This window comes from Hyperolius riggenbachi, chromosome 9 (genome assembly GCF_040937935.1).
Source record: "Hyperolius riggenbachi isolate aHypRig1 chromosome 9, aHypRig1.pri, whole genome shotgun sequence".
Taxonomy (NCBI): Eukaryota; Metazoa; Chordata; class Amphibia; order Anura; family Hyperoliidae; genus Hyperolius; species Hyperolius riggenbachi.
This window is the reverse complement of record NC_090654.1, coordinates 59,508,967-59,521,993: the sequence shown is the minus strand read 5'-3', so window position 1 is coordinate 59,521,993 and position 13,027 is coordinate 59,508,967. Positions and strand designations below refer to the sequence as shown.

Sequence of the window (13,027 nt, the reverse complement as noted above, 5' to 3'; positions counted from 1 at the left end):
AATCCAATACCCAGTGCCACTGACAATCCAATACACAAATCCCTGATAATCCAATACCCAGTGCCACTGACAATCCAATACACAAATCCCTGATAATCCAATACCCAGTGCCACTGACAATCCAATACACAAATCCCCCGATAATCCAATATTCAGTGCCACTAACAATCCAATACACAAATCCCTGATAATCCAATACCCAGTGCTACTGACAATCCAATACACAAATCCCCTGATAATCCAATATTCAGTGCCACTGACAATCCAATACACAAATCCCCCGATAATCCAATACACAGTGCCACTGACAATCCAATACACAAATCCCCTGATAATCCAATACCCAGTGCCACTGACAATCCAATACACAAATCCCCTGATAATCCAATACCCAGTGCCACTGACAATCCAATACACCAATCCCCCGATAATCCAATACCCAGTGCTGCTCTCAATCCAATACACAAATCCCCTGTTAATCCAATACACAGTGCCACTGACAATCCAGTACACAAATCCCCTGATAATCCAATACCCAGTGCCACTGACAATCCAGTACACAAATCCCCTGATAATCCAATACCCAGTGCCACTGACAATCCAGTACACAAATCCCCTGATAATCCAATACCCAGTGCCACTGACAATCCAATACACAAATCCCCTGATAATCCAATACCCAGTGCCACTGACAATCCAATAGACCAATCCCCCGATAATCCAATACCCAGTGCTATTGACAATCCAGTACACAAATCCCCTGATAATCCAATACCCAGTGCCACTGACAATCCAATACACAAATCCCCGGGCAATCCAATACCCAGTGCCACTGACAATCCAGTACACAAATCCCCTGCTAATGCAATACCCAGTGCCACTGACAATCCAATACACAAATCCCCTGATAATCCAATACCCAGTGCCATTGACAATCCAATACACAAATCCCCCGATAATCCAATATTCAGTGCCACTGACAATCCAATACACAAATCCCCTGATAATCCAATACCCAGTGCCACTGACAATCCAATACACCAATCCCCCGATAATCCAATATTCAGTGCTACTGACAATCCAATACACAAATCCCCCGATAATCCAATATTCAGTGCTACTGACAATCCAATACACAAATCCCCGGGCAATCCAATACCCAGTGCTACTGACAATCCAATACACAAATCCCCTGATAATCCAATACCCAGTGCTACTGACAATCCAATACACAAATCCCCTGATAATCCAATACCCTGTGCCACTGACAATCCAATACACAAATCTCCTGATAATTCAATACCCAGTGCCATTGACAATCCAATACACAAATCCCCCGATAATCCAATATTCAGTGCCACTGACAATCCAATACACAAATCCCCTGATAATCCAATACCCAGTGCCACTGACAATCCAATACACCAATCCCCCGATAATCCAATATTCAGTGCTACTGACAATCCAATACACAAATCCCCCGATAATCCAATATTCAGTGCTACTGACAATCCAATACACAAATCCCCGGGCAATCCAATACCCAGTGCTACTGACAATCCAATACACAAATCCCCTGATAATCCAATACCCAGTGCTACTGACAATCCAATACACAAATCCCCTGATAATCCAATACCCTGTGCCACTAACAATCCAATACACAAATCCCCTGATAATCCAATACCCAGTGCCACTGACAATCCAATACACAAATCCTCCGATAATCCAATATTCAGTGCCACTGACAATCCAATACACAAATCCCTGATAATCCAATACCCAGTGCCACTGACAATCCAATACACAAATCCCCCGATAATCCAATATTCAGTGCCATTGACAATCCAATACACAAATCCCCTGATAATCCAATACCCAGTGCTACTGACAATCCAATACACAAATCCCCTGATAATCCAATACCCAGTGCTACTGACAATCCAATACACAAATCTCCTGATAATCCAATATTCAGTGCCATTGACAATCCAATACACAAATCCCCTGATAATCCAATACCCAGTGCTACTGACAATCCAATACACAAATCCCCTGATAATCCAATACCCAGCGCCACTGACAATCCAATACACAAATCCCCTGATAATCCAATACCCAGTGCCACTGACAATCCAATACACAAATCCTCCGATATTCCAATACCCAGTGCCATTGACAATCCAATACACAAATCCCCTGATAATCCAATACCCAGTGCTACTGACAATCCAATACACAAATCCCCTGATAATCCAATACCCAGCGCCACTGACAATCCAATACACAAATCCCCTGATAATCCAATATTCAGTGCTACTGACAATCCAATACACAAATCCCCTGATAATCCAATACCCAGTGCCACTGACAATCCAATACACAAATCCCCTGATAATCCAATATTCAGTGCCACTGACAATCCAATACACAAATCCCCTGATAATCCAATACCCAGTGCTACTGACAATCCAATACACAAATCCCCCGATAATCCAATATTCAGTGCCACTGACAATCCAATACACAAATCCCCTGATAATCCAATACCCAGTGCCACTGACAATCCAATACACAAATCTCCCGATAATGCAATACCCAGTGCCACTGACAATCCAATACACAAATCTCCTGACAATCCAATACCCAGTGCTGCTCTCAATCCAATACACAAATCCCCTGATAATCCAATACCCAGTGCCACTGACAATCCAATACACCAATCCCCCGATAATCCAATACCCAGTGCCACTGACAATCCAATACACAAATCCCCTGATAATCCAATACCCAGTGCTACTGACAATCCAATACACAAATCCCCTGATAATCCAATACCCAGCGCCACTGACAATCCAATACACAAATCCTCCGATATTCCAATACCCACTGCCACTGACAATCCAATACACAAATCCTCCGATATTCCAATACCCACTGCCACTGACAATCCATTACACAAATCCCCCGATAATCCAATACCCAGTGCCACTGACAATCCAATACACAAATCCCCTGATAATCCAATACCCAGTGCCACTGACAATCCAATACACAAATCCTCCGATATTCCAATACCCAGTGCCATTGACAATCCAATACATAAATCCCCTGATAATCCAATACCCAGTGCCATTGACAATCCAATACACAAATCCCCTGATAATCCAATACCCAGTGCCACTGACAATCCAATACACAAATCCCCTGATAATCCAATACCCAGTGCCACTGACAATCCAATACACAAATCCTCCGATATTCCAATACCCAGTGCCATTGACAATCCAATACATAAATCCCCTGATAATCCAACACCTAATGCCACTGAATAATGGGCTGAGTGGGGGACCAGCCCCACCCCCAATTTCCTACAGTGAACGTAGAAACGTCCATGCTCCAACCCAGCAGGACACACCCCTGCCATGCCATAGTAATGCGTCTATCCATTCTGATGAATGAGAGAGGGAATAAGAGGGGTGGTTAGTAGTTGTAGTAGCTATGTCCTCCTCCAACAGCAGCCAAGGGAAAGGATGAGTACCCTGTGCAGCAAGCCCCCTCCCATAAGACAATGTGGGCGGTCAGGCTGCTGCAGTGAACTGGCTCCCCCTCTCCAGAAGCCCCAGTATAATGTCACCACTGGAACTTTGAGGCAAATTTGTAAGTAAAATGGGGCAGGGGAGATGGGCAGGTACATCTGTGCAAAGGGGTAAACCCAGAAGAGATTGCCAGAAATAGAGATTTCCTGGACAAAAGCATTAAGTCTAACTTCATTGGCTACAAACTTGTTCTAAATGTGTGTCTAAAAACTACCCAAAAGATTGGCATGACAGCCAGACAACTGGCCTTTTTTAAAAGGAATTAAAGATGGTAGCCTCCATATCAGGTTCCCTTTTAAGGGAACCAGAGACGAAGCACCCTCATGTATTTTATTACATTTATCAGTGGGAACATGACAGTAAACACGTACTCTGCTTTTAGTTTCATTCTTCTCTGCTTAATCTGTCTGTTATCAGCTGTGATAAAAATCCCCGATTGACAGTCTAGGTTTGACCTGCAATCATTATAGCTGAGTCAGTCTTCTGTGGAGTCTTTTCAAGCCCAAGACTGCCCCCTCCTGGCTCAGCTTTCCTGCTTTGCATACTCAGAGCTGATGACATGAGGGGGGGGGGGATAGGGGGAGCTGCAGAAAGAAGCTCTGAAACAGACAAGTGTGGCTATGTGATCTGTGTGCACTGTGCAGCCAGTCATCATTATTATCTACTGTATGCAGTTTCATTGCTATGAGAGACACTTCCTACAGGCAGCCACACAGCATACCAGAATAATAAAGTTGAAAGCACACAGATAAAAGCCTGCAGCAGCAGCCCTGTCTGTCTATAGTTTCATAGTCTAGACAGCACATCCAGAACAGCTCATAACCTGGAAGCAAAAGGGATATGAGCCAGCGGCCATATTGGATTTTCCCTGGAGCAATAATGGATAAAAAACACTCAAAAAGGCACACCAGAGTGGTAAAATTATCAGGTAGAGCATTTATTCTTTATTCTTTACAAGCTATCCACTGATATGTTTATTTTGTGTGAATTGTTCAACTCTGGTTCCCTTTAAAGAGAACCCGAGGTGGGTTTGAAGAATATTATCTGCATACAGAGGCTGGATCTGCCTATACAGCCCAGCCTCTGTTGCTATCCAAAACCCCCCTAAGGTCCCCCTGCACTCTGCAATCCCTCATAAATCACCGCCACGCTGCTGACAAACAGCTTGTCAGAGCTGGCTGTGTTTATCTCTATAGTGTCAGTCTGCTGCTCTCCCCGCCTCCTGCAGAACTCCAGTCCCCGCCTGCATCCCTTCCCTCCCTGCTGATTGGAGGGAAGGGACAGGGGCAGGGACCGGAGCTATGCAGGAGGCGGGGGAGCAGCTGAGACTGACACTACAGATGTAAACACAGCCTCACAGCACGGCTGTGATTTATGAGGGATTGCAGAGTGCAGGGGGACCTTAGTGGGGTTTGGGATAGCAACAGAGGCTGGGCTGTATAGGCAGATCCAACCTCTGTATGCAGATAACATTCTTTAAACACACCTCTGGTTCTCTTTAAACAGGGGCATCGCACAAGAGGATGCAGAGGTTGTGACCTTACCAATGCCTCTGGACCAAGTTGCCCACTAAAGACACTCCTTCAACCTCTGTATTGCCTCTTACTGGTGCTATGGTGGAAATTGCCACAGCTATATTGGCTTTGAACAGTGGTGACCATTAACAGACCCCTACCCTGCTTAAACCTCACTGACATTGCATCTGTCTTTGGCAAGTTTGAGTGCTCTATGTCAGTGATCTGCAAACTTGGTTTTCTAGCTGTTAGGGAACTACAAGTCCCACAATGCATTTGGCTTTCTGAATCATGACTGTGGCTATCAGACTCGTGCAATGCATTATGGGACTTGTAGCTGGAAAGCCAAGTTTGCAGATCACTGCTTCTTCTCAGCTACACCACTTCCTTCACTGGGGCAGCACTCTTGTAAATTGCACTGTTCAATTACGGCTTACTCTTCCCATCTTGTAGCCTACCCACCCTTTCCCCTGTCCCAGTTACCCCATCTCACCCTTACCATGCTCCACTAGATGGCAGTATGTAATCATTGATACAGACACAAATTGAAGGCCCCAATATACACCCAACGAGAAAGCTCTTACCTTCAGTTGGAGATGTCTTTAGCCGCTTGCACAGGCCGTCAGTGTCCCCATAACATTCCTTGATTTTAACCACTGCCTCAGTCCCTCGCAGCTCCATAAGGGAGCGCAGGTCGTCCAGGGTGCACCCAAACTCGTCTGCATGATTGACCTCATTTCTTTGGTTCTTGGAGTAGAAATCACTATTGCTCATGTCCCCCATGACCTCGTCTCTTACAGGCACAAGGGATCCCCAGAAACGCCGGAAGCTGGATAGCTGCTGCTTACAGTGTTTGAAGTTTGGCCGGTCGGCATGAAACGGTGAGTTCTGGTGTGTTTCGTATCCACCGACCTGGAGTTCCTATACCTTGGAAGAGTTTGAGCTCTCCGGCCAGGCGAACGTCCCCAGAGTGCTGCTGGATTGCTTTCAAGGTTGCAAGGCTGATTCTCTCCATTTAGCATATCCCATCAGGCTGAACTCCAGCGCTGCCACCAGCATCTTCATCTCTCCACTGCAAAAAAAAAAAAAAAAAAGAGAGAAAATTGAGAGGAGAGATTCTAGGCAAAGCTCCCCTGACCCATTGTCATGTCCTCCTATCTACCATCACAATACAGCAGAGCCTGCAGCCCCCAGCATCGGGCTCCGCTAGATGAGATGCTTCATGTATATTGATGAGTAGACATCCGTCCGACAGCTTAGATGTGCCTGAATTACGTGGCAAGCTTACACTGCCCATCAATCTTTTATTGGATAAGGGAACACAGTGGATGAGGGAGAGGATGTGAAGGCCTCTCTATAAATAAAACACACAAATTCTTCTACGCTATTAAAACGCAGCAAAGGAAGGCGGCATCAGGAGGAAGAGGAGAGTGGATTGGCTTTGACAATAAAGTAAAAATAATGACATGCAGCCAGTGCTCAGCTGACCATCTCTTACTGCCTCTGTTTTATAGCCAGTCACTCCCATAGCAGGAAGGGGTCACCTCGTCACTGTCACCTTGATAACGTTGCCTGTACAGTTTCTACGGTGTCACCTGAATGATGTCTAGTGACTGCTAATTTCCTGGACAAATCACATCTGCAGCACCTATTGCTCAATGGCATTGTGTCCAGTATAATGTAAGTAGACATGCAAATGATACCAGCTTACAGTAGCAAGAAATAGGGGATGCAGAGCAGTGTTGCTTCCAAATTCTCCCCAAATTAATTTTCAAATATCAAATATTGTACAGCACATGATGAACTTTATACTACATAAGTAAAGGTGACATTTGCAGTGAGTGTAAAAAATAATATTCCCCTTCCATCCCCCTTCCCAGAAAAAGCTTTAAAGAGAACCTGAGGTGTGTTTAAAGAATGTTATCTGCATACAGAGGCTGGATCTGCCTATACAGCCCAGCCTCTGTTGCTATCCCAAACCCCACTAAGGTCCCCCTGCACTCTGCAATCCCTCATAAATCACAGCCGTGCTGTGAGGCTGTGTTTACATCTGTAGTGTCAGTCTCAGCTGCTCCCCCGCCTCCTGCATAGCTCCGGTCCCTGCCCCCGTCCCTTCCCTCCAATCAGCAGGGAGGGAAGGGATGCAGGCGGGGACTGGAGTTCTGCAGGAGGCGGGGAGAGCAGCAGACTGACACTATAGAGATAAAGACAGCCATCTCTGACAAGCTGTTTGTAAGCAGCGTGGCTGTGATTTATGAGGGATTGCAGAGTTCAGGGGGACCTTAGGGGGGTTTGGGATAGCAACAGAGGCTGGGCTGTATAGTCAGATCCATGCTCTGTATGCAGATAATATTCTTCAAACCCACCTCGGGTTCTCTTTAAATGAAGAAACAGACACACCAAATAACTTGTAGCTATATTAACGCAATCCAACTTACAACAGTGAATACTTATAAATATACAGTATAATAGCAATAGTTCAGAAAAAAAGTAAACAAAAAAAAGATTACCCCCCCCCCCCCTAAAATATTTGTAAACTCAATCAGATGTAACTAATTACTTTGAACATTAAGCTAATAGTCTTCCATCTATGATCAATTGTAATCAGCTTGATTGATCCAGTGCTTGGTAGGGTAACTGAAAGCAAACAATTAACGATGGGTGACAAGGGACTGTCAAAAGATCTCAGGGATAAATATGTGGATAGGCACAAGTCAGTAGATGAATAAAAAAATGGAAAGGCTTCAACAGTGCCTAGGAGCAAAGTGAAGTGTATGTCTAAGAATTGGAACATTTTTGGTACTACTAGGACCCTATTTAAAACCCTAGTCGTGGGCCAAAACTCAATGTCTACTGGCCACCTTCCTCCCTTATAAAGTTCTCTGGTGTCTAGTAGTCCTCCCTCCCCTATACAGTTCCCTGGCGTCTAGAGACCCCCACCCTCCCCTTTACAGTTTCCTAGTGTTTAGTGATTTCCCCCTACCTCCCCCACATGGCTTCCCTGGTGATCTAGGGCTTCACCTCCAATATAGCTTACCTGGTGGCCTAGAGTGGGTCAAACATAATGCAAAGTGGGGAAATCCCTTGAGGGGCAAATTTAATGGCTCTGAGGACGGAGTTTGACATGCGGGGGGCGGGATTTACATACCAGGGCTCAGGGAGAGATTTCAGGCCCACTTTAAGTTGCCACCTAACAGTAAAGAACCTCATCAACCTCAGTAAATCAGGGCTGCTATGTTTACATAAAGGGTCGGGTTGTTGAAGCACATGTAGCACATTATATAATGACATGTATAAGCCAGGTGCAGTACGCTGTGCGCTATGTGAAGTGTCCTCAGAATTAACTACAATGTAGGCAGTGAATAACCTGCAGGATAATAGAACAACTGGGCAAAGCATGTGTGTGTGTGTGCGTGAGTCTGTGATTATATAGACAGTGTATATATATATATATATATATATATATATATATATACACACACACACACACACACACACATATACTGACAGAGCAATTTACATAGCGACCCCATCCCACTATTTCCAGGCCTGCTTATGGGGAGCAATGACGTTGCGGCTGTGAGGTACGCTTGCAAACATGAGCAGATGGTGGGACGTGGTAACGTGATATTTATGACTCAGCCAAATTAATTAGGTCCTTCTCAGATGGACGCAATCCATCAAATCGTTTTTCAGGATACATTAAACCTTTCTGGGAAAACCCACAAAGCGACTGCAGGAAATGGAATGCCATACAAAACGTTGAACATTGGTGGTCACGTGGCCAGTGACCTCATTAGCGGTGTTTTGATTGAAGGAGTGGTGTTATTTGCAGAATACTCCCGGTCTCGCTGTTTGGTAGGAGTAGGTCTGGTTGTCTTGGTAATACGTATCCTCTGTACATGAAAGCTTACCTATTGTCTCATGTATTCTGACAACTCATTTTTACCTGTGTACAAATTTAATAAATTTAGGTATAGTTTAGGGAGTAGTTCTGAAGCTTTTGTTTGCGATAGGCACTTAATAATGTCCTGAGGAAGTGGGCCTCCTGTCTCATGAAACGTGTCGCCATAGTGTAAAAAATTTTTTTTTCCAGATAATCCAATCGCATCCTAGAGGTATGACACCTCCTATTATCATGTTTTATTGTTTTAAGACATTTTATCGACCCTTGGGTGCCTCTTTCCCCTTTGCAATTTAGGGAGTGCTCACATAATGTACTTTGATGCCGTATGTGATCTTACTGCCTATACAAACCCGAGATGAACTAAAACCCCAAGAAACAGATACTTACCTAGGTAGAAGGAAGCCACGGGATCCTCCAGTGGCATCCCAAGTCCTCCTCGCCCTTACCGCTGCTGTCTGGGAAACTCTGGATGTTCACAGGCATGCGCCTCTTCTCGCACGAGTGTATTAAGCCGCGTGAGTACGACCGCACCTGCGCAGTAGCATGAGCGCTCCGGCTTACTGTGCAGGCATGGCAGTACTCCCCCAATTGCAGCACGCCCGCACTTGTGCATCAAGGGTAGCTCAGTAACCATCACATTTCTGACAAGCTCTTGTCAGAAATGTTCTGGGGATCCGCTCGCGGCAATGGTGGGAGCTAGGAAGGAATGGGAAGCCTCTGCAGGATCAATTGTTATCTGCTTTTTGTTTCATTTTGCCTTGGGTGTACGTAAATAGGAGCTTTAACCAAGGATTGACCTTCATTTCTTTAAAATGGCCTACTCCACATCTACCACACTCTAACTCTCTCAGTCAATCACCTTTTCCACAGTCCTACCTTATGTGTCCCTCCCTTACCCTTTAGATTGTAAGCCTTTGGCAAGGCCTCCCCCCTCCCTTAGTGTGTCCTTCTTAATTTTACTACCCCAGCAATGACACCCATCTCATGGACTAACTCGGCCTTGTTTTGCTGGGTCTCTGTGAAATGCATTTTATACCCTGATTGCATGTATAACCTTGTGCTATGTTGTATAACCGTTTGCTACCTCTCTGTCTGTCACCCCTTGTTGCAATGTATGTATCCATATTTATTGTCCAGTGCTACGTAATATGTTGGTGCTTTATAAATACAATAAATAATAATAATCCTAATCAGTAGCTGATATCCCCTTTTCCACGAGAAACCTTTACCTTTTCTCAACCAGATCATCAGGGGGTCTGTGTGGCTAATGTGGTGAAACCCCTTCCACAGTGTGATGTCATGACCATGGTCCTGACAGTTTGCTGTCTGTGAACCTTGTTGCACTGTAGAAAATAACTGCTGTTTCCAACTGCCAAGAAAGCAGTATCTCCCTCTGTGCAGAGAGCTCTCAGTAATGAACATTCCGTACAGTTCACCTGGCAGAACTAAAGATGTCACCAGCTGTGATACATTTCATAGTGTAAATTAGGGAGAAGAAATATTATACAATGGGAAAACACTGACTAAATAATTCATAAATGAATATTGTAAAATAAAAAAAAAGCAATTTCATTCATTATGTTACTTTCACAGCAGGTCCTCGTTAAAGCTTCATATACACATATGAGGACCGTCTTCAGGTTGCTATGGAGGGGGAGAGAGATGACAGCATGGTGCACAATGCAGCATGGAGTGGGAGGGGTAAGGAGGATAACAATAGCCTAGCCACGCCCTCGAAGGAGATGATCCGGAAAGCTTGGCGAGGCATTGGGGTCTCGGTGCACACACTAGATTCTTGGCAAAGAAGGCCACAACCGGCTGCAAACTATCAGATACAGGAAAGCGTTCAGAGGAGTAGAGGCATGAACAAAATCTTAGTTGAAAGCTTTTGAGTACAGCCTATAAATTCCTGACTTTAAACCTGCCGTCATCCACATATGTACATATACACAGAGTACAGGAATACGAAGAATACAGTGTTTTCTACCAGTCGTTCTGAATCTCCTCATCTGTAGCTTTTTACACTTTTCAGGCCTCCACTGCAGCTTCACAGAAGGAGCAGGGGAAGGGAAGCTGCCATTTGGGTGCTGTGATTTGCTCTGGGGGTTCTATAATTAAATGCGGAACATATTAATAGCTGCTGGAATCCTGTGAGACTTGGATGGAAGGAAAAGAAGAAAGAAACAACACGGAACTCTTACCATCGTCATGCCCAGATTGTGTAACCCGGGAGATGCCAGGCATCTCCGCCACAGCACTCCAGTGATGCGGTCACCATGCTCACCGCTACATACATTTCCAATCCATCATCTCTGCTAGAAACTCCAATGCTTTACAGGCATTCTCTGAAACCTCATGTAAAGAAATGAGAAGCATTCATCTGCACATGTTCCCTCCCCTGGAAATCCTTCCTTGCACTGCTACTAGCTGATCACATTTTTGTGAAAAGGAACTTGGTTGGAATACTGTTTCAAGTCACAATCCCTTAAAGGAAAACTTAAGTCTAAAATAAAAAAATGATCTTTACTCACCTGGGGCATCCCTCAGCCCCCTGAAGCTGTATAGTGCCCTCGCAGCCCCGCTCCGATCGTCCTGTCCCCGCCGGCGCCTACTTCCGGGTTCGGCGACAGCCGCCGACAGGCTGGGAACGCGGCTGATTTTCCGTGTTCCCAGGCGCTATATCACCCTCTATGCTGCTATAGCGTATATGTTATACGCTATAGCAGCATAGAGGGTGATATAGCGGCTGGGAACGCGGAAAATCAGCTGCGTTCCCAGCCTGTCAGCGGCTGTTGCCGATCCCGGAAGTAGCCGCCGGCGGGGACAAGACGATCGGAGCGGGGCTGCGAGGGCACTATACAGCTTCGGAGGGCTGAGGGATGCCCCGGGTGAGTAAAGATCATTTTTTTTATTTTAGACTTAAGTATTCCTTTAAGGAGGAACCATTGCAAAAATCTTAAAATTTAAAACACATACAAATAAGAAGTACATTTCTCCAAGAGTAAATTGAGCCATAAATTATTTTTCTCCTATATTGCTGTCACTTATGATAGGTAGTAGAAATCTGACATTACCAACAGATTTTGGGCTAGTCCATCTCTCTATAGGGGATTCTCAGCATGGCCTTTATTCTTTATAAAGACATTCCCTGAAAAAGATTTATACAAAGATGCTGACCAGCCTCCCTGCTCACTGCACACTACTTTAGCAGTTGGACGGAGCAACTGCCATTCACTAAGTGCTTTTAAAAATAAAGAAAACCCTGAGAACCCCCCTAGGAGAAGATGGGCTAGTCCAAAATCTGTCGGTAATGTCAGATTTCTACTACTTACTATAAGTGACAGCAACATAGGAGAAAAGTAATTTATGGCTCATTTTACTCTAGGAGAAATATACTTATTTTTATGTGTTTTAAACTTTAAGAATTTCGCAACCGTTCCTCTTTAAGGTTGCAAACACAGAAGATGCAAATGCACCTTCGGGCTCCTTACACACTGTGACCACTGCATTGCAATGGACAAAAAGGTAGATTCACTAAAGCTACTGGGGTTGATTCACTAAAAAAAATAGCGCAAGTAACCTCCTGTTACTTGTGCTGTTCCCACAGCATACCTTAAATGTAATGGGCTGCACGCTACACGCACTATTGTCCGCGTACCACACGTAACCACAGGAGCGCACGCTATGCTGCAATTAGTGCAGCATATCGAGCGCTAGTAACTTAAGCCTCCTTTCTGCAAATAAGGAGCGCTCCTCTGCTCCTACCCTGAGCCCCTTCGGGTTCAATCACTTTAAAGGGCCAAACGGTTGGGGCACTTTGCGCGGGAGTCCTCGGGGAATCCAATCCCTCATGATGATCCGATCCCCCATGACGATTTGATCCCCCATGTGACGGCTGTTACCGCAGCATGTCGCTAAGCGTCATTCGCCAAATTGGGCACTTGTACACACCTCCCAAGATTGTAGAAATTACCGCTTATTGCTCAAAAAATCGCTAGTTGCCAGAA

General features: G+C 45.0%; 1 protein-coding gene across 17 annotated transcripts in view; it reads right to left on the bottom strand.

Annotated features, from left to right (window-relative positions):
* The window catches only part of ATP2B2 (ATPase plasma membrane Ca2+ transporting 2), a 386,993-nt gene that overhangs the window by 167,239 nt on the left and 206,727 nt on the right, over positions 1-13,027 (bottom strand). For 16 of the 17 annotated variants that reach the window (XM_068252864.1, XM_068252865.1, XM_068252867.1 and 13 more), the window contains one exon: positions 5,698-6,185. In XM_068252864.1, the coding sequence (XP_068108965.1) occupies positions 5,698-5,896 (199 nt within the window). In that variant the 5' untranslated portion in view covers positions 5,897-6,185. Of the gene's footprint in view, positions 1-5,697; positions 6,186-6,275; positions 6,295-13,027 lie in introns of those variants that run through there. The other variant, XM_068252870.1, reaches the window with a different exon arrangement.